We start from the raw sequence: 19,139 nt of genomic DNA, 5'->3' as shown, positions 1-19,139 counted from the left end.
AGCCCAGAGGGACATCTGCGCTGTGATTGGTTGGTTTGTTGTTACTAGGCAACCGCTGGGCAACTATGCACCGACGTGAGAAAAAAGGAAAACAAAAGTTGTCCTCTCTGGGGTCTTTTTACGCTAACAACTGCTACGGGAAATCTAAATTTAAGACACTTTATCCTTGAATTTACGCATATAGCCTGCTGCCTACGCTATCATGTGCTAAAGGGGTTATGTTTTTTGTTTGTTGGGATTGGGAATGAAGAACTCCAGCTAAGCATTAACTCCAGTGATGATGTTGCCAAGGTAACGCTAGGAGCGTCAACATGTCCGCACGAGCGAAAAAACACGAAAAGAAAGAACAGCGCAAAGTAGGTGATATAAACTTTCCACACATCAAGCAACTGTTTGCAAAGGCAATTAAAACATCTACATTGATATATTGATGCCATAGTTGAAAACGTTCGTTTTTGTGTCAGTTTATGAATTATGAATTGTATTATTGTAGCCTATATACACTGCACTGCGCACACACACTACAGGTGATTTTGGTTCTCCTTTAAACAAGGAAGAAGACTGCAGTCACAGACTCTTATTTCTCCAATGGAATGTACCCCCCACACAAATCAACCAACTGTTGGAGATGACGGTGGAGGATGTTCAGTCGTAAGTTGCTCAAGATCTAGATCAGAGTGGGTCACTCACTAAATGATTACTCAGTTGTAAGTCAATCAGCAGTAGCCTAACTTGTCTCCAGTTTACTGTAGCCTACGCAAATGATTTTCTGCAAGATCTCAAATATTAGAATATATAAGATATACAAAGAGCTCATTGCTAGAGCTACCTGATGATCCTGGGTAGTCTTGGACTTGACTCAATGTCAATAAACGGTACAATCCCAAAAGCTTATTTCAACCAAACCCATATCGTCTCTATCGGGTGGAAACCTCATATGTCCAAAACTGTTACTTTTCATGATTCAATTAAAAAAATATCAAAAGTAGCAGATCGACAAGCTCAAAACCACCTTTCAAGCTTGTGGATCTGCTACTTTTGATTGATTGATTGATTGATTGATGTAGTTTATTTAGAAAGACATGAGAATAGTACATGACAGTACATAACAGTACATGGAAGTACAAATTCACAATACAAGGTCTACTAAACTGGAAACTCTCATTAAGCACTAAGCTTGTTTAAGATGAGAACCCCATGCACACAAATCATGATGTCATATAAGAGGCAGACAGATATACACACTACTATACAGAATGTCATACAATCAGCTTTCAGGTTACTGGTATGACGAGAGAAAAAAAATAAATATATATATATATATATATACAAAAGAGGAAAATGAAGGAGGGGGGGGGGTAGGGGGGGTAGGTTAAGACTTAGACAGGGGCCATTTTTGAATTGCAGCCTCCTGAAGGTGTATCTTTAGGGCAGTTTTGAAAGTGAGTAGGGTTTTACACTCCTTTACTCTTTTTGGTAGGGCATTCCACATTTTTGATGAATAGCATGAGAACGAGTTCATACCCTTAGTTGAGCCAAATCTGGGTTGAACATGATTTGTGGAGCTGCCTCTGGTGTTATGATCATGGACTGCATTAACATTTTGGAAGTATTTTGACAAATACAGGGGGATCCCAATGTTGTGGTGTATCTTGAAGACCAGGCCCATAGCAAGTTGCTGTACTCTGTCCTCAACCCTAAGCCATCCAATCCTAGCAAAATGAGCAGGGGTTAGATGGGTTCTGTGATTGAGGCCAAGAAGTAGCCTTACAAGTTTGTTTTGGGATGTTTGGAGCCTTGTTTTTAAGGCATTGGAGGTGTTGTGATACCATGAAGTGCATGCATAATCATAATGACCTTGAATGAGGGCCCCTGCAAGAATCTTCAGAGTATTCTTACTGACTAGGCGATCAATCCTCCACAAATAGCGTGTTGTTTGGTTGACATTTTTGATCACTTTTTCGGCGTTTTTGTTACCAGAGAGGTTTGCTTCCAAGATGGAGCCCAGGTAGGTAATTTCATCCTTTCTTTTGATGACATCATCACCCACTTTGATCGTGAAACTCTCTGCCTTGCTAAGGTTAGGACTGGACCCAAAGAGGATGGATTCAGTTTTACCCAGGTGTAATGAAAGTTTGTTGTCAGAGAGCCAGATGCAGATCTTGTTGAGTTCGGAGCTGAGAGTTTTCTCAACCTGCAGCCTGTCCCTGTCCGAGACTAGCTGGGCCGAGTCATCTGCGAACAGGAACAGCTTGCAGTCGCAGGCCGATGACATGTCATTCACATATATCAGGAACAGTAAAGGTCCTAGTATACTTCCTTGTGGGACACCACAAGTCACAGGGAGGGAGGGGGGCTGGGTGCCGTTTACTTCCACCACTTGCTCCCTCCCTTCCAGGTAGGATCTCATCCAGTTCACTGACGTATCATCAAAACCTATTGCTTTGAGCTTATTGATCATAATTGGGTGATTGACGGTGTCAAAGGCCTTCTGGAGGTCCAGCATGACCATGCCGCAATATTTGCCCTTGTCGACATCTTGTTTGATAGAGTCGTTCACATAGAGAAGGCATGTGTCAGTGGAGTGGTTTGTTCTGAAACCAGATTGGAATTTGTAGATTAGATTTTTTTCGGCAAGATACTTATCGACCTGTTCATAGACTATTTTTTCCATGACTTTCGAGATGGAGCTAAGAATAGAAATAGGGCGGTAGTTGCCAGGGTCTAATTTGTTTCCTTTTTTGTACAGAGGGGTCACCCTTGCTTTTTTGAAATCTTTAGGGACCCGTCCCTGTATGATGGAGAGGTTTATTATGTGGGTAATGATTGGAGCAATGGAGGCGGCCGAGTCTTTTAGAAATTTGGCGGGGATATTGTCGAGGCCTGTGGCTTTGTGTTGATGAAGAGCACTCAATTTTTTAAACACCTCTTCTGTTTTCACAGGGGAGAGTTTAAAATCATCTTTGCGTACACCCTGTTTTTCGTAAAATGAGTCAACATGCTCTTCACCATAGCACCCAGAGTGAGGGGGTAGTTTTTCAACCAAATCTGAGGTTATGGTCGTGAAGAATATGTTGAGGATTTTACTCACTTCATGTTTGGATGTGATGAGAGTGTCATTCACCTTGAGGCTTATGTTTGTAAACCTGGTTTTCAATTTCTTGCTGCAGCCTAGTAGGTTGTTGAATAGCTTCCAAAGCTCTCGTGGTTTGCTTTTATTTTCCTCAATTTTGTCATCGAGGAAGCTTTTTTCTGCTAATTCAAGCATGCCATTAACCTTGTTTCTTAGCTTGTTTCTTTCTTTTTCAAGTTTAGCTACGTGGGATTCGAGACCCTTGTTAAAACACCTGGCGAGTTTGATCCTACCTTTATGAAGCTCAGAACACTTTTTGTTTCTGACCTTCATGGCAGTAAGGATGTCCGAATTCATCCATGGTACCGGGCGGGTTTTGACCCTGATGGTTTTCATGGGAGCCACACTGTCCAAAATTTGAATGAATTTGGTTTTGAAACTAAGCCAAGATTCGTCTACCTGTGTGCTGTTTAGTACGTCGGACCAGTCCAGTTCCTCTAGCCTGTGATCTAAGTCCTCACTCTTATAGTTTTTGAGGTCTCTGATCGTGACTGATTTGTGATACTTTTGTATGACGCTGTATGATCAAGTAGGGCATTAATTTACAAAAACAACACAACAAGTTAAAATATGGAGATATGAGGACAGCAAGGATATGTATTGATTGTACAGATTTCCTCAGCAAGAACAACATGACAAACCGATCTTCATGCGCATTGAATAGTTCTGATCTTGTGTGTCCACTCTCAGGCAATTTGAGGACATCTTAAACTTTAGGAACCAGCGGACCTGTACGAAAGAAGCTGCTCTGCTGGACTACTATGTTTCTGGATTCTGGTGGGCCAAAGAAGCCAACTTCAGCCCTACACAGCTGTCCTTCACTATGGCTGTGCTGCAAATGATGCTGGACAACATGAGAGGTAAGTAAGTGAGACAGGCTGACACAGAGACGACAGACAGGGAGGCCATGCAGGCAGGTTCGGCATATCGATTGTGAGACAGATTGTGGGAGAGAGACCTGTCTCTCTCCCACAATCTGTGGACAATATGTGGACACAGAGAGAGAGTGATACAGTCAGGAACACAGGCAGGCAAGGTGACAGATAAAAATAGTCAGACAGAAAATGTTTTCATTTGTTAAACTAACTATAAAGGTCCAAGGTCAAAGTCAAATTATGCTTCCTTTAGAAATGTGTGCTGAATTGTCATTCCAGAGAAGCAGATGTCTTTTGTTAATAACTGGTATGAGTTTGCCAAGGCGTTGGAAGCAGCACGACAGCACGTTGCCTCAGAGGGCGATATCAATCCACTACTGGACGTAGAACAAGCCATTGCACTCACAGACTACCTCAAAAACAGGTAATGATATATCCAAAATGGTTTTATTCTGTAAAAAGCGTTGTTGCGGCTTCCTTCTACTTTGTTTCTGAAAGCCACCTAGACCCCTTGTAAATAAAAGACAATTCCAGTGTGTTATCCTTGAAGTTAGTTGGCTTACTTTATGGTTGTGCTGAATTGTCAGGCTAGCTTGTTGAATGTCGAATAGCTTGTGAATTAATCAAAACAAATCTAGGTTGTTCTAACACACATTCAACAAAGAACATAGGCTAATACAATACAATATACAACACCAAAAAGAGGCACAACTCAAATAAAATCATGAGCAAAGGTGAGACACTGACTGCAAGCCTGAAAAGTGGGTCATCAAATTATTTGATTTCTGAGCTGCTATACTGTAGGTTGCCGCAACATTTCTAGCACCAAGTAAATTATGTATAATGTGGAAAACACTGTAGGCTAGCATGTGTGTAGTTTGAGAATGGCATATTTGTCTACTCTAGTCTATATCACACAAACACTATAATAGCAAAACCTTATTTATTTGTAGTCTTTTTCAGAACTACAGGCTGTATGAGTTTCTTTTCACTAAACCCAGAGAGGAAATCCTGATTGGCATGGAGGTGAGTCAGCTAAGCTCATAAACTGTTTCTCAACGTTGGGTCCGGGGACCACCAGGATTGTACAAATGTAACCAAATGGACCCTTATGGGTCCATTTCGTTCCATTTGTACACTCTCAGAGTTAAATGAACACTGAGAAATGTACAGTGTAGATTGAGGGTCCCAAATATTACAAATATTGACATTATTTACATTTGCACATGCACCCGTGTGAGTCCATTTGGACCCCTTGTGGGCCCCCGAACCAGTCATTGAGAAACAGTGTGCTAATGTGTTGTGCATGTGTGTGTGTGTGTGTGTGTGTGTGTGTGTGTGTGTGTGTGTGTGTGTGTGTGTGTGTGTGTGTGTGTGTGTGTGTGTGTGTGTGTGTGTGTGTGTTTGTTTATGTGAGTGTTTAACAGTGTATGTTATACTCCCTGTGTTCCAGAGGACTATTGATATGATTAGTGGTGAGGATGCTGGCGCTCCATTGGAGGAAGGCATGTCAGCTGACCTCTATTTCCACCATCTGGCACCGCCTCCTATCGAAGAATGTGAACAGGTGATGGATGGATGAAATACGCTTGTATTTGGATGGATAGAACACACATAACATGCTAAATGAATGATTACTTAATATATTGGTGGAAGGGTTTAGATATTAATGATGATGGATTTGTTCATCTGAATGTATGGATGGATAGTAAGATAACAGAGTGAATGGATGTTGGAATGAATGGATAAATAAATACAAAGTTGCATGGATGAATGGATTATGGAAGCATAATATTATGGTTTTCTTCAAACCAGAAATTTTGGTTTTGAATTCTTGTTGAATTCATGTTAAAATTGTTGAGTTAGGCAAATCTTTTAATCTTTTAAAATGAAAATATAAATTCCATAACATACTGGAATACTAGATTGAATTATTTGTATTTAAATGTTAATTTTGACTCAAAATATATGTCAAAAGTTTAAACAGAATGAGCTATTTCTCAGCTGGCCACTGGTGGGCACTGTCTGCCTTTGGAACAATATGTTGTCAGCATCACAGTACAGCTCTGATGGTCAGAGTCTGACCTTAACTCCTATTTATTACTCACCATTACAACATGCAATGCAAAAGGCATCCAGTCAGCTTATTGTCTGGTGCACTGGACACCTAGAGACTGACCTGCCTAAATCCATCATTTAATACATTTCTGACTTTCTCTACTGTGAGTGGCAATGCAAACATGTCCTGTGTACAGCATAGCCCTCACACTGAGGGGTTATGGGCTCCGAATCTCCGATTCCACTTGGACAACCCATGACATATTTGAAAGCACCCATCACATGATAGGAAATGGAGGAACGAGTGTTTCCCTTCAACTTGCAGTTTTATAAAGAACACACCACACAGTAACAGTATAAACATTTTATTCACCAAAACAGATATTCACCTGTGAGTTTTTGCCCGATAGGCGAACCAGGAAGAGACAGGAGAGACACAACAGGATGTGTACCAACACACTGGAAGTGATGTGGAGGACAAGCAGGAGGAGAGTGCTGTTGCGTATTCCACCCAGGAGGTGAAGGAGGTGCTGGCAGAGGTGACCAAAGACATGTTGGGACGCCTACAGGTACTCCTCTACCATAAAAGACTCCTTGGGCCCTATCTTGGGCGCCGCCTTACCCCTTATCCCTAAACTTCTTTGCCGTTTTTTTTACTATTTTGAAAAGCATTTTCAAATAGTTCAAATAGCCAATCAACAAGCTCACAACGTGTCGATCGGCTAGTTGAACTATTTTTAAATGTTTTTAAAAATAGTACAAAATGGCGAAGAAGTTTAAGGATAAGGGGTAAGGCGGCGCCCAAGATAGGGCCCCATATGTCCCACTTGGGATTCGAACCCTGGTCTCCCACAAGAGAGACCAAATTTCTATCACTTTGGGCAATACCCACACTGGGCAACAGGAGATATTGTAATTGTGAGCTTCAAGCAGTACTACTTATCAACCAGTAGGTGACCCTACTCTCAATGGAAGAGTAGGGTGAACACCTCCAGCCACAGCAGATGTGTTATAGTTACTTTACTACCATAGATAGAGATTGGTTAAAATTACATTTATTGATTCAAATAAGTTTCAGATTGCGGTTTTTAAAGACACAATCCAGTATCAGTTGGTTTGGAAAATATAAGTTGATGTTATATTCACATACATTCTTAAGAGGTTTGGCTTGTAGATGGAACAATATGCTATATGGAACTTCATAAATCAAACTATAGTTCTGTATGATTCATAGCATCATATGCTAGCTATAGTTTTCTCTTGCAGTTTTATAAGCAAAAATGTTGAAATCGGTTAAAAGGGGGTACTTGGCTTCAGAAGTCAGGGAAAGCAGATACTGAAGCCAATTTTTTTTTTGAGAACCACTGCTCTAGAGAATACAAACTGCTCTAGAGAACACAAACACATTTCAATTGGTCTTTTCTTTTCTGAGGGTGGTGGTGGGGCTGGGAGGCTACCCATTTGATTCCTTTTGGATCACTGCTTGTGTCTTTAAGAGCTCTGGGTGGGTAGTAAAGTGTTTCTGAGGTGGGACCTGTGGGGATAGAAGCCTGAAGACTCTTTATGATAGTATTAAGTAGTACACAACACTCAATAAAAACTAAAAACTCAATTACATGTAATTACAATCATTACGCCCCGCAGGAAGGGTGATATTATAAAGTGTCATAGCTGCCGGTATAGGCAGCCTCCTGTCAGTGCATGACAGATCCGCTCCACAGGCACACACACACACACACACACACACACACACACACACACACACACACACACACACACACAACAATCCTAATAGTAAGTAACCCTATAGCTCTGTTTTTCACTGCTTGTCCTCACAAGTCGTCCGCGTTTGGTATATCTCTCTCATGGAGCTGGTTGGGATTGGCTCTTATAAGGGATCATGTTGTTTTCAAAGCATGACTGGTATTTATTGGGCTTTTAATAAGCCTGCAGGGATATCTAATAACAAGGAAAGACAGAAATAAAAGGGGAGATAAACCAAATAGAGAGAGATTGTTATTCCCAGAGATGCTGTAGAGGGAAAAAAAAGAGAGAGAGAGAGGGGTGGATTTAATATAAAGACATTGATGGGAAATGTCGAAGACAAAACAGGGGAGTGAGACAGACAGAGAGAGAAAGAGAGAGAGAATGAATAAGAAAGGACTGATAAAGTCCTGAACAGCTGCAGAGTGAGGGTTATGTTGCTCTTAATAAGTGAATAACTGTCTTGTAATGTGAAACCATCCATCCACTGCTCAAAAAAGTTCAAACACAAGCACATACACTAATCCTTAACAACTTTATCCCTATATATTTAGAGAGCTCTATACTAGGACCGTTCCCCTTTTTCCCTGTACACCACCATATGTCTTCACCAAAAATAGCAGATATACAAGCTCACAACCTGTTGCGTTGTTGTGATGTGTTGTGAGCTTAGACCTGCTATTTCCGCTGAATGTTTTCCTATTATGACATGCCCAGAATAGGAACGCTAGGGTTCAAGTGGGTAAGCCTGATCTATACTTTGTTGTGTGCCAGTGTCCAGTGGTGGAAAGTAACTAAGTCCATTTACTCAAGTACTGTACTTAAGTACAATGTTGAGGTATTTGTACTTTACTGGAGTATTTCCAATTTCCAATACTTTTACTTCTACTCCACTACATCTCAGAGGCAAATATTGTACTTTTACTCCACTACAATTATTTGAAAACTTACTTTTCATATTTCAGATATACATTTTTATATTATAAAACATTAATCATTAAACATTTTATATTATAAAACATTAATCACTTTAGCCCTATTCTATACATAGGCTATTTTCAAACATTTTTGTACTTTTACTTTTGGTACTTTAAATACATTTTGATACCAATACTTTTGTACTTTTACTCAAGTACATTTTGAATTCCAGACTTTTACTTGTAACAGAGTACTTCTACATTGCAGTATTGATACTTTTACTTAAGTAAAACATTTGAGTACTTTTTCCACCACTAGTGTCATGCGCCGAAACTAGCTCACATGTGAGCTTGTAGATCGGCTAGTTTCGGCGCTTGACACCGGTGCACAACTAATACCTCTGTGGGCAAGTGTGCACGCGGATTTATTTATGTCCACATAAACAGCAGAAAAATAGCAGATCTAAAGCCTCACAACGCGTCGCAGCACTTTTAGATTGGTTGTTTTCCGGTGCACAACCCTGGCATGTAACTAAGTATAAATCAGGCATAACTCCCCTAACCTCTAAATGTATTTTCCTATTTTGTTTTTGCCCAAAATCTTTTTTTAACCATAAAGCAACCATTTGTCTTGTGAGGACCAGGAAAATGGTCCTCTCTGTCTATTTCTCAAATTCTACTATACTTGTGGGGACATCTGGCCCTCACAAGTATAGTTATACAAACAAACACACACACACACACACGTGCGCGCGCGCACACGCATGCACGCACGCACACAGTCTCACTCACACACGTTCACTGGGACCGATTATCAGCCGTCTCCCAGCAGGCCAACAACTGCTATTTCTATCTGCCCCCTGTTCCTGACAGGGTCAATTACTCCCACTCATTTAGCTCTTGCATATGTCACATGACTGCTGAAAGAACATGGAGAGATAGCTAACACAATATGCAATATCACTTATGAAGCATGATGAGGCATCACAGGCACAAGCAGGAGATGTTGAAGGAGGATGAGACCGAATACAGTGGCATTAGGGGGGAGAGAGAGAGAGAGAGAGAGAGAGAGAGAGCGAGAGAGAGAGAGAGAGAGAGAGAGAGAGAGAGAGAGAGAGAGAGAGAGAGAGAGAAGCAATAGTAGAAGTACTGTAGTAGTACAGTAGTAGTAGTCAGTGGTGGAAAAAGTACTCACATTTTGTGTCAGTGTAGAAGATGTGTAGAAGAAGTACAGAATTAAAAATGTACTTGAGTAAAAGTACAAAAGTATCAAAATGTACTTAAAGTACCAAAAGTAGAAATTACTCATTATGCAGATTGTCCCATTTCACATGTTCAAATGTATAAAAAATCTTTTGAAAATAGCCAATCTACAAGCTTACAATGCGTCGAATCGCAACGCATTGTGAGCTTGTAGATCGTCTATTTTCAAATGGCCTAAATGTATATAGTGCTAAAGAGGTTAATGTCTGTTTTGTAATAATAATCAAACTCTACAAAGTAACTAGTAACTAAAGTTTTCAAATAATTGTAGTGGGGTAAAAGTATAATATTTGCCTCTGAAATGTAGTGGAGTAGAAGTAAAAGTACTGAAAATTGGAAATACTCCAGTAAAGTAAAAATACCTTTACTTTACACCACTGGTAGTAGTAGTGGTGGTAGTAGTAGTAGTAGTAGTAGTAGTAGTAGAACAATTGCTAATAGTAATAACTTGAAGGATTGCTTATAGGGCATTATGAGACATGGTAATGAGTCATTTCGATGCCTTATCAATAGAATACAGTTTAATATGCCACAGAATCATAAAATTTAAATAGCCAAGTAAACAACCTCAAGGGGTTGGATTTCATGTTGTTATATACTGTAGCTGGCAATATCACTTCACAGTCATACTAGATGCATTATTCATTGTAGTAAATGCAATATAATACATTAAAATGCATTTCATTTTCAGATGTGATTATGCACGAACAGCGCATATACACTTTTAATGAGCTTATATTGTCACAATGCACTCTGTAGAAAGTTCATTCTGCAAATTATGCAATGCAATCTGTTTTTGTTACTGTATAGTAGGGTGACCTCAATAGTTTATTTAAATATTATACTGTACAGTCTGTAGTGCTAAAGAAGTTGTCTTTTCTAAAGAAGTTTTTCTTTTTCCATTATTTTAGTTTTTTATTCTTATAATCCTACTATAAATGCGCAAAATCTCTGTCTGTCCGTCTGTGCATGTGTCTATGAGTCTGTAGTTCACGTATCTAGAGAACCATCCAACCGACCGACTTCAGTCGCCGGCGACCCAAGGGAGTGCAATGCTTATCCGATCGGTCGGATAAGCGGGTTTCCAGAACCGCCAATCCGACCTAAATGCCCATATTTAGGCAAGGGAACAATCGACTTAAAACCTGTCGTGGTATCGGCGAGGACCAGAGGGAGGGACGGACCGAGAGGGAAGTCGGTCGGATCAGCGGCCCCCAAATATATTTGGACTATATCCCAAATATATTGATAAAGCTGCAAATCCCATATGGAGTAACGTGATATCATTGTCATTAAAATAATGTCATAGCACTGACATCATAGACTGGCCTGTACTCCATATTTGGGCATGCCTGACAGGGAACTCCATACAGGCATAAAAGGAACACAGACAGACAGATACAGAAATCTCCATATACAGTACGGGCATAAAAGGGACACACACACACACACACACACTGTCAGACGGGTACAACGGGTATGTCTGACAACAGGTACATTGGGTATTATTATAACTGGGTGGGGCATGCATTTCCAACGCGCCGTTCCCAAGTAGGCGGGCACCGGTCTAGTAACTGTAATAGCTTATAATAATGTTGTCAAAAAAAGGTCAAATAATTATATAATTATATCGGCCAAACCCATATATCAGTCAGGCTCCATTTTCAACTTGCTGTCCCACTTCTCTTTTACTGTGTGATCAAATACCTTCAATGTTCCAATGCATGTACAGTACGGTACAGGACGCTTTTAAGTCTCCCAGGCTGCAGGATATTTTTTGTAGTGGAGTTGTTTTTAGTTTGACACAGATTGCCTGTGCTGTTCCAAATTGCATCTTGCTGGTAAACGATATTTAATAACATCCATCTTTTGCCTGTTCTCTTTCAGCTCTCTCTCTCTCTCTTACTCACTTTCTCCTTCTAAAGATAATCACAACCATACATTTTATATTTGTAACACATTATTCATTAAAAACAAATTGTGCTGTAGTTCAAAGTATATAGGGAAGACAATTTAAAAACAACCCCCCCTCCCCTCTCTCAATGCTAGAGGGAGGAAGATATTTGAGTTGCAGAGGTTTCCCAGGAGTCTCGCTGGGCATGTGGCTCTCATCATGCCTTATAAGGTCGACATTCAGAAAATTGGCCAGTGTAGCTGAGGGTGAATGCCATAAGTGGATTGGAACCATTTAATTTAGAAGTATACAGTGACCCAGAGAAAATAAATGGAACTCTGCTGTGAGGCCGTAAACATGGCAGTACACAATTTAGAATATTTCGAAGGCCCCTATATTGGGAAGTATATGGTTGTAATTAGCGATTCTCAAAACGGATAGTTGCAGTAAAAGGAATAGGAATAACGAAATCATGGCATGGGGAGAGGGGGGGGTGCTTCCTGTTTTCAGTCAAACATTTTCAACTTAATGGCTATACCGGGTTTCACAATATGTTAAAATAGATTTATTTGGATGTAAACAGATTGAAATGATGGAAAAGGGATAATTTATGGTCAAACGTAAGGTTTTTCTCTCTCGTGGAGCTGGTTTTCATGAGATATGTTAATTTGACTCTGAGAGTGTACAAATTCCATGTGTACAACGTTGGAGTTAAAGTTAACACTGAGGGATTTACTGCAATGCTTTGCTGTGATCATCACAATACAAGCTGACACTTCTTCAACTCAAACACATGGCTCTCTGCCATTATCTGATCTGCGTGTGTGTGTGTGTGTGTGTGTGTGTGTGTGTGTGTGTGTGTGTGTGTGTGTGTGTGTGTGTGTGTGTGTGTGTGTGTGTGTGTGTGTGTGTGTGTGTGTGTGTGTGTGTGCATACATATGCATGCGCGTGCGTCCTTCCCAGGCCGAGTTCAGTGCGAGGCTGAGAATTCAAGAGGAGACATACACTGCCAAACTGGAACATCTGAAAAAGCCCACTGCCAAAGACTAGCTACAAAGTGTCATGTCTTCAATCATTTATTCACAAATGCTGTAAATATTATTCAGTTTCACTTAATAACATGCCATGAATAATTTATGTCAGACACATGCTCGATTTGAATGGCTGCAGGCGAATCTTTCCACATTAGTCGAAAAATGAGTGTTGTAATGTTTTTTCTTTCTTTCTTTTTTTTTTTGTAAATGATTTTTTGTAAATGATACCAGTTAATCAGAGTGTCTTGATAGTGTTTTGTGTTTCAAACTTTAACTCTAAATGATGTACAGTATTGTGACAATAAGTACATCATGTGGTGTTATGAACCAAGGCAGTGGACTATATAGTTCATTATGTTCCAAACACTGCTGTGGAATAGAGACTTAATAAAATATTGAATGCTCGGCTCTGGTTTTGGCAGGACTTTTTTTTCTTTCTTTAAGTACTGTATCCCATAGAATTGCTTTAGAGCTACCTACTCTAAAGTAGAGCTGGAGCCAAAATAGGTGACAAACTTGAATCCAAAACTAAAAATGACAGAATAATTCCAGGGAAATGTTGGTCAAGATGAACAGCTCTCTTGTGTGGGACATCTGCAGACTTGCAGCACACGCAAATACATGATCCAGGCAGTTTCACCACCCTGCTGTCTGCGTTATCGGAACATGGTTTCTGATAACATTTTAGGTGAGAACTAGGCCATGCAGTTTCTCAATCTTGATTCTTTTCACATTTAAATCATTCAGATTCATCATTCTTGTAGTATATAAGTGAAATAGAAATCAATAGAGAACTGATGGTCCTTGGTTATCATCTACCGGTTTTGACTTTGTGCTAAGCTCCACCCTTGCCTGTGCAGCCCGCCCTATAGGGGAGACTTGTTTTGGGGACAAAACAAGTGTGACTTTACAAACTAAATGTATAGATCTCAATGTATAGGAAATATAGATCTCATATGCCAGATCTAAAATAAAATTCACAAATGTTCAATTATCTAATATTCTTTCCTGCTGTTGTATTTCGCTGAGAACATGAATTTGTGTAGGTGTAGTTTGCGTTAGTGTGTGCACGTCTAGTGAGACTAGCATTTTATCCACAGCTCTCTGTGGCTATACAAATGTAGCGTTTATACTGTACTATTCTACAAGCCAACTAGACTTGTGGAATTATGAAGATCTCCAAGTAATATTTGGCAACTTGCCATAATGGACAATGGGGTTGTTAAACTTACCAACTGCAGCCAAAAATTTTGCCGATGTTAATTTGGATTGGAATCTAAGCGTGTACTTGTGTGTGTGTGTGTGTGTGTGTGTGTGTGTCTGTGCGTGCGTGCGTGCGTGCGTGCGTGCACACATGCGCATCCTCCTGGTCTCGCAGCTCCTAGACAGATTAAGTCCTTCACACACTGATTCTCCGGCTGCTTTGTTTGACTGAGAAACTCTATATATGCAGCAGCGTCATCCAGTGCGCTGCACCCAGGGGGACGCATGCACAGGGTAGCACAACGGTCCTGCTTAAAACGCTCCGTTTGACTTTCAAATGGAACAGAAATAGGCTCCATTTCCCCTTCAAAAACGACCTCACTTTACATGTCAGCTCACATTCTCATCCAACACAATTGTTTTAGCTGCAGAGCCTTGTTTGTCTCTGGTTCTCTTGTGGTTCTGAAAGTGGCGTCCGGGGACCTCCAGGCCAGGGGTCCTTGAGTGGGTTCCAGCAGGAAGTCCCCCCGCAAAATCGGTTAATATAGCGTCACTATCAGTTTAACCACTTTAACCCTATGTACTTACTTTGGCTGAAAATAGACAATCTACAAGCTCACGATGCGTCACATCCCAATGTGTTGTGAAATTGTAGATCAGCTATTTTCATACTTGGGAGAAGAAAGTGAAAAACATGTATTTTTGAAACATTTTAACAACACAAATCTTGTATGGGGTTCCCTGGCACAAAATATTTTCTGATGGGGGTCCATGGCCAAATACATATTAATTTGGTGGTCCTTGACATGGAAAAGTTTGACAATTCTTGTTTTAGCTGCACCGTGTTGTTTATACCTAGTTCTCCTTACAGTTGCTTATATCTATTTTTGTCTTTAATAAAACAGAACATTAATTTTGTGTTTCCCCCCTTCTACTTGGTCTTTGTTTGGGAGAGATGTTTGGAAATGTTTGATCTCTTGCTACAGATATGTGTGTGCACTACATGCATACATGCACATGTCAATATGTAGGTGTTTGCTCCTCTGCGTGTGTGCGTGCGTGCGTGTGTGTGCGCGTGCGTGTGTGTGTGTTATGCGTGTGTGTGTGTGTGTGTGTGTGTGTGTGTGTGTGCGTGCGTGTGTGTGTGCGTGCGTGCGTGCGTAAGGTAAAATAACCTGCCCTCTTCTGGTACAAACGGCATATTGCAGAAAGGTTTCATTTCCTCATTCCAGACCACAGAGCAGAGAGATGTTGCCGGGAATCCCATTCTGAAAAGTAGGGAAAAAAAGGCCACAGTATGTTGCCATGTTTAGATTTCAGTGAGCGCAGAAATATATGACAGTATATCACTGTGTGGAGGTGGGGTGTTAACAGCGCAATGCAAGAGCTGTCCTACACTCAGCTTATAGGCAACTACTAAGATATTGTTGCTGTCAGACAGAAACCTTGTATCTCCATGATTCAAATGTTTATGTTTTTTTTCTGTAAATTAACGCTTACTTCATCATTCAGTGTCGCACTGAAGTAGTGAAAATAGCAGATCTACAAGCACACAACGCCTCGCATGTAGAGCGGCTATTTTCACTATTTTAAATACTATTTTTAAAGTCATAATAAAAAAGTTATGGTTTTGGACATACAAGGTTTCCACTCGACTGCAACGATATAATCATAAATAGATGTGCCGCAGGGCTACAGCTACTAAGATCCTGCATCCATAATGCATTGCATTAATCAGTGGTGGAAAGTAACAAAGAATTTATTCAAGTACAATTTTGAGGTACTGGAGTACAGTATTTCCATTTTGTGATACTTTTTTCCACTACATGTCAGAGGCAACTATTGTACTTTTTCTTTTTTGGACAGCTTTAAGTTATTAGTTACTTTGGAGATTGAGATGATTCATAATCAAATTATTAATCCAAAAACATATGAATTATGCAAAAAATAGGAGATCTACACACGTTGCGAGGTGACGAGTTGAGGATCTTCTATTTTCGAATAGCCGAAGTAAAATAGTGGTGGCGTGGTGGTAGATATGTACTGTAGTTAAAGGTATGGTAAGTGATATTTTTTGGTTAAAACACAAAGTTTTTTGTTAAACGGTTAAAGCACTATATTCTGAAAGTAGTCAATGCTATAGATAGTATCTGTTCTATAACAGAGGTATCACCGTCTCTCCAGCTCCAAAAACTGAAAATACTGTACTGGTGGTATTGTTACTTTGTCTTAAGTCCAAAATCTGAGTAGTTCTTCCTCCACCAGTGGTTTTATCTGATCTGCTGTTCCCCAACATGTTCTCATCACCACTGACACTTCCTAGCATTGACTGAATTCCAGGGCAGCTTATGCAGCGCTCAGACCAGGACATGTGAGACTATTTTTATTTGCTTGGAAACATCCCATAAAGCCTAATGTGCTCGGCGTGCACCCTGCGGGGCTAGACCAGGAACCAGCCTGCTTTATTTTAGGGAGACATTATTGTGCACAGAAAGCCGCTACAGGAATGGCAGTTTAATGTATGTAAAACTCTCAACACTGGTTGTTGTCCCTAACCATATCTTTTCAAACACAAGCACGCACACGTGCACCCACACGGTTTTACAAACCCTCAAAGTTTTTGAGTGGTTTTTCTTAACCACTTAAGCTCTTTATATAGTTCTTTGTATGACAAATAGCAAAAATAGCTGCTCTTACAAGCTGTCAATGCATTGCATCGCAGTTATTTTAACAGGTTTAATGTGGTTAACATACATTTTACGTAAAATTATTAAATTGTGGTATTATCAAACATCAGATTTCTACAAAAGGAAATGCATGTATTTAATGACCAGAGGGGGGATATCAAAAGCAGAGGTATGGATTTCCCCCCTCATCCCCCCCAGAAAATCGAACCCTGCCTCTTGGAGTGGTGCAACACTGTAGCTGAAATGTTGCAGGCGTGTACATAGAGTACAGTAAATCATGAAAATGTTAGAGACATGACAAAGTAGTAAAAGAAGAAAAATGTTAATGGACTACAATTGACTAATCAGAAGACAAAGGTGCCATTATGTACATTGGCCTTGTGTTCCACTGGCCATAGCTAACCAATAAGAGACTTGTTGTACTGGACAGATTCCTAAGATGGTTTTTTTCTGAGATAGCTGCTATCCACTGGAAATAACTTATAAGCCATTGACCTCTGTTCCTCCAATTACATCTAAATCACTCAGCAGTCGTGGTGGAAACATGATTCCAATCTAACACAGATTTACTGCTTTTAATCAACGCAAAATATGGCCGCCAAGTCCGCATGCCAGATGTCTAATTAAGTCTTTCATAACCACTTTGGTTTTAAACAAACTCTCTGTTTCTCTCAGTTCAAACCGCCAAGAGAGGGTTTAATCATTCTCCTGAGGCTATATTGGTTTCCGGAAAAAAGACGGTGGAAACTGAACTGAAGTTGGATTTGCATTGTCGTGTTTGAATGTTCAACCTCAGTGCATATTAGCCCAAATTAGCTAACTGCCAAGTGCAGGTAAATTCTGTCTGTGGCTGGCAAGTCATTTAGTTTCCACTATAGCCACTTTGGCAGGCGGCCAACCTTTGCAGGCTACAACCAACCTTTTCTGTTGTGAGAGCTACTCTGGCTGGCTCGCAATGAAATTAAACTGCAGGGTCACATTTTAACGCTTACATTTGTGTTACTTTTAAAAGACATTATTACCAATGCAGAATATCAATGTCTTGTGATTAGCACGCAACAGAAATGTTGTTCAAAGCTAATCACAGATACGTTAAAAAATAATCCCCCCCCCATGACCTGGTTGGCATTAATGATGTTTTGAATCTCCGATTCCTGGACTTAGACATGTTAGCTTTCTTGGGATTAGCTTTCTCGGGCCATTGTGTGTGGTCACTGGTGCTGAAAATCAGGGCTGGGGGGGGGGGGGGCAATTCACATTCAATTGAAACAACTCAACAGTCTTTTCTGCAAAGAGGGAATTGAGCTTGGTGTCGAAACAGGGGGGGGGGACTGCTTACCTGATTCCTATCATTTGTTATAATGAATATGATGAACATTTTAACTTAAAACCTTCACAATGACGAAAGCCACTTGGGGTGGAAAGTTAACCACTTAAGCCCTTTACTTCTACAACAACATTGTCCATGACAATATCCGATCTACAAGCTCAAAAGCTTGTCTGCTTATATATCTGCTATTTTCACAATTTTTTAAAATGTTTACAATGAATAAAAAGGGGGGAAATATTTGCCTATGCCCAAAATATGGATGCCAGGGTACCTATATTGGGCATGTCATTATAGATGAAAAAACTAAAATAGCAGATCTACAAGCTCACACCATGAACTTGTTGAAAATGACACGTGTGATCTTGTAGATTGGCTATTTTCTATTATATAGATTCTAGTATATAGATTGGTTAAGTAAACAATTCAAGAATTACTACAGAGTAGGGCTTGCTATACTTTCTTTTAGGTTGATGCACAAATATTAAATTAGTATTCTGCTTTAGGATACAGACATAATTGTCATTTGGGAATGCTACACCAGTAGGTCCAACCTGGACATAAAGTTATTTCAGTCAAGACAACTCGCAAATTGAATTAAAATATATTTAATTGATTTAAAATGAACAATTAGTCATAAAGTTTTGCCTCATAATGTTGCTTGTATTGAAACAGCTCTCAGTCGAGATGGATTATAGCTCATACTGTATAATGCTATGAATAATGTATCAATGCAGTAATCATACTATAATGATATATTATTCATATACTACAATATTAATACTGTTCTGATTATGCTTTACATAACACCAGGTTGATGAATTAAGAGTGATAATGAAAAATTGTGATAAGTAAGAATGAGTACAAACTATTGGAAGTGGATTTAAATGATGTTGTCTTAGCACTTAGGGGAAAGAAATGTCACGGCTGACTTACGCTTAATTACTCAACGGCACTTTGAAGAGTCAGTGAGTCCTTAAATCT

The 19,139-nt window shown here is 39.9% G+C and overlaps 1 protein-coding gene across 1 annotated transcript in view; it reads left to right on the top strand.

The window, feature by feature from the left end:
• Positions 1-594: 594 nt before the first annotated feature.
• cabcoco1 (ciliary associated calcium binding coiled-coil 1) overlaps positions 595-19,139 on the top strand; it is a gene marked incomplete at its 3' end in the record, with an annotated part of 24,566 nt that continues 6,021 nt past the window's right edge. Inside the window, exons 1-6 of the mRNA XM_080455633.1 lie at positions 595-651; positions 3,824-3,993; positions 4,288-4,432; positions 4,962-5,034; positions 5,462-5,575; positions 6,477-6,635. Of these exons, the coding sequence (XP_080311759.1) occupies positions 629-651; positions 3,824-3,993; positions 4,288-4,432; positions 4,962-5,034; positions 5,462-5,575; positions 6,477-6,635 (684 nt within the window). The 5' untranslated portion in view covers positions 595-628. The remainder of the gene's footprint in view (positions 652-3,823; positions 3,994-4,287; positions 4,433-4,961; positions 5,035-5,461; positions 5,576-6,476; positions 6,636-19,139) is intronic.

The sequence above is a fragment of the Gymnoscopelus braueri genome (genome assembly GCF_963280865.1).
Source record: "Gymnoscopelus braueri genome assembly, chromosome: 17".
NCBI lineage: Eukaryota > Metazoa > Chordata > Actinopteri > Myctophiformes > Myctophidae > Gymnoscopelus > Gymnoscopelus braueri.
This window is presented reverse-complemented; position numbering and strand designations above follow the sequence as displayed.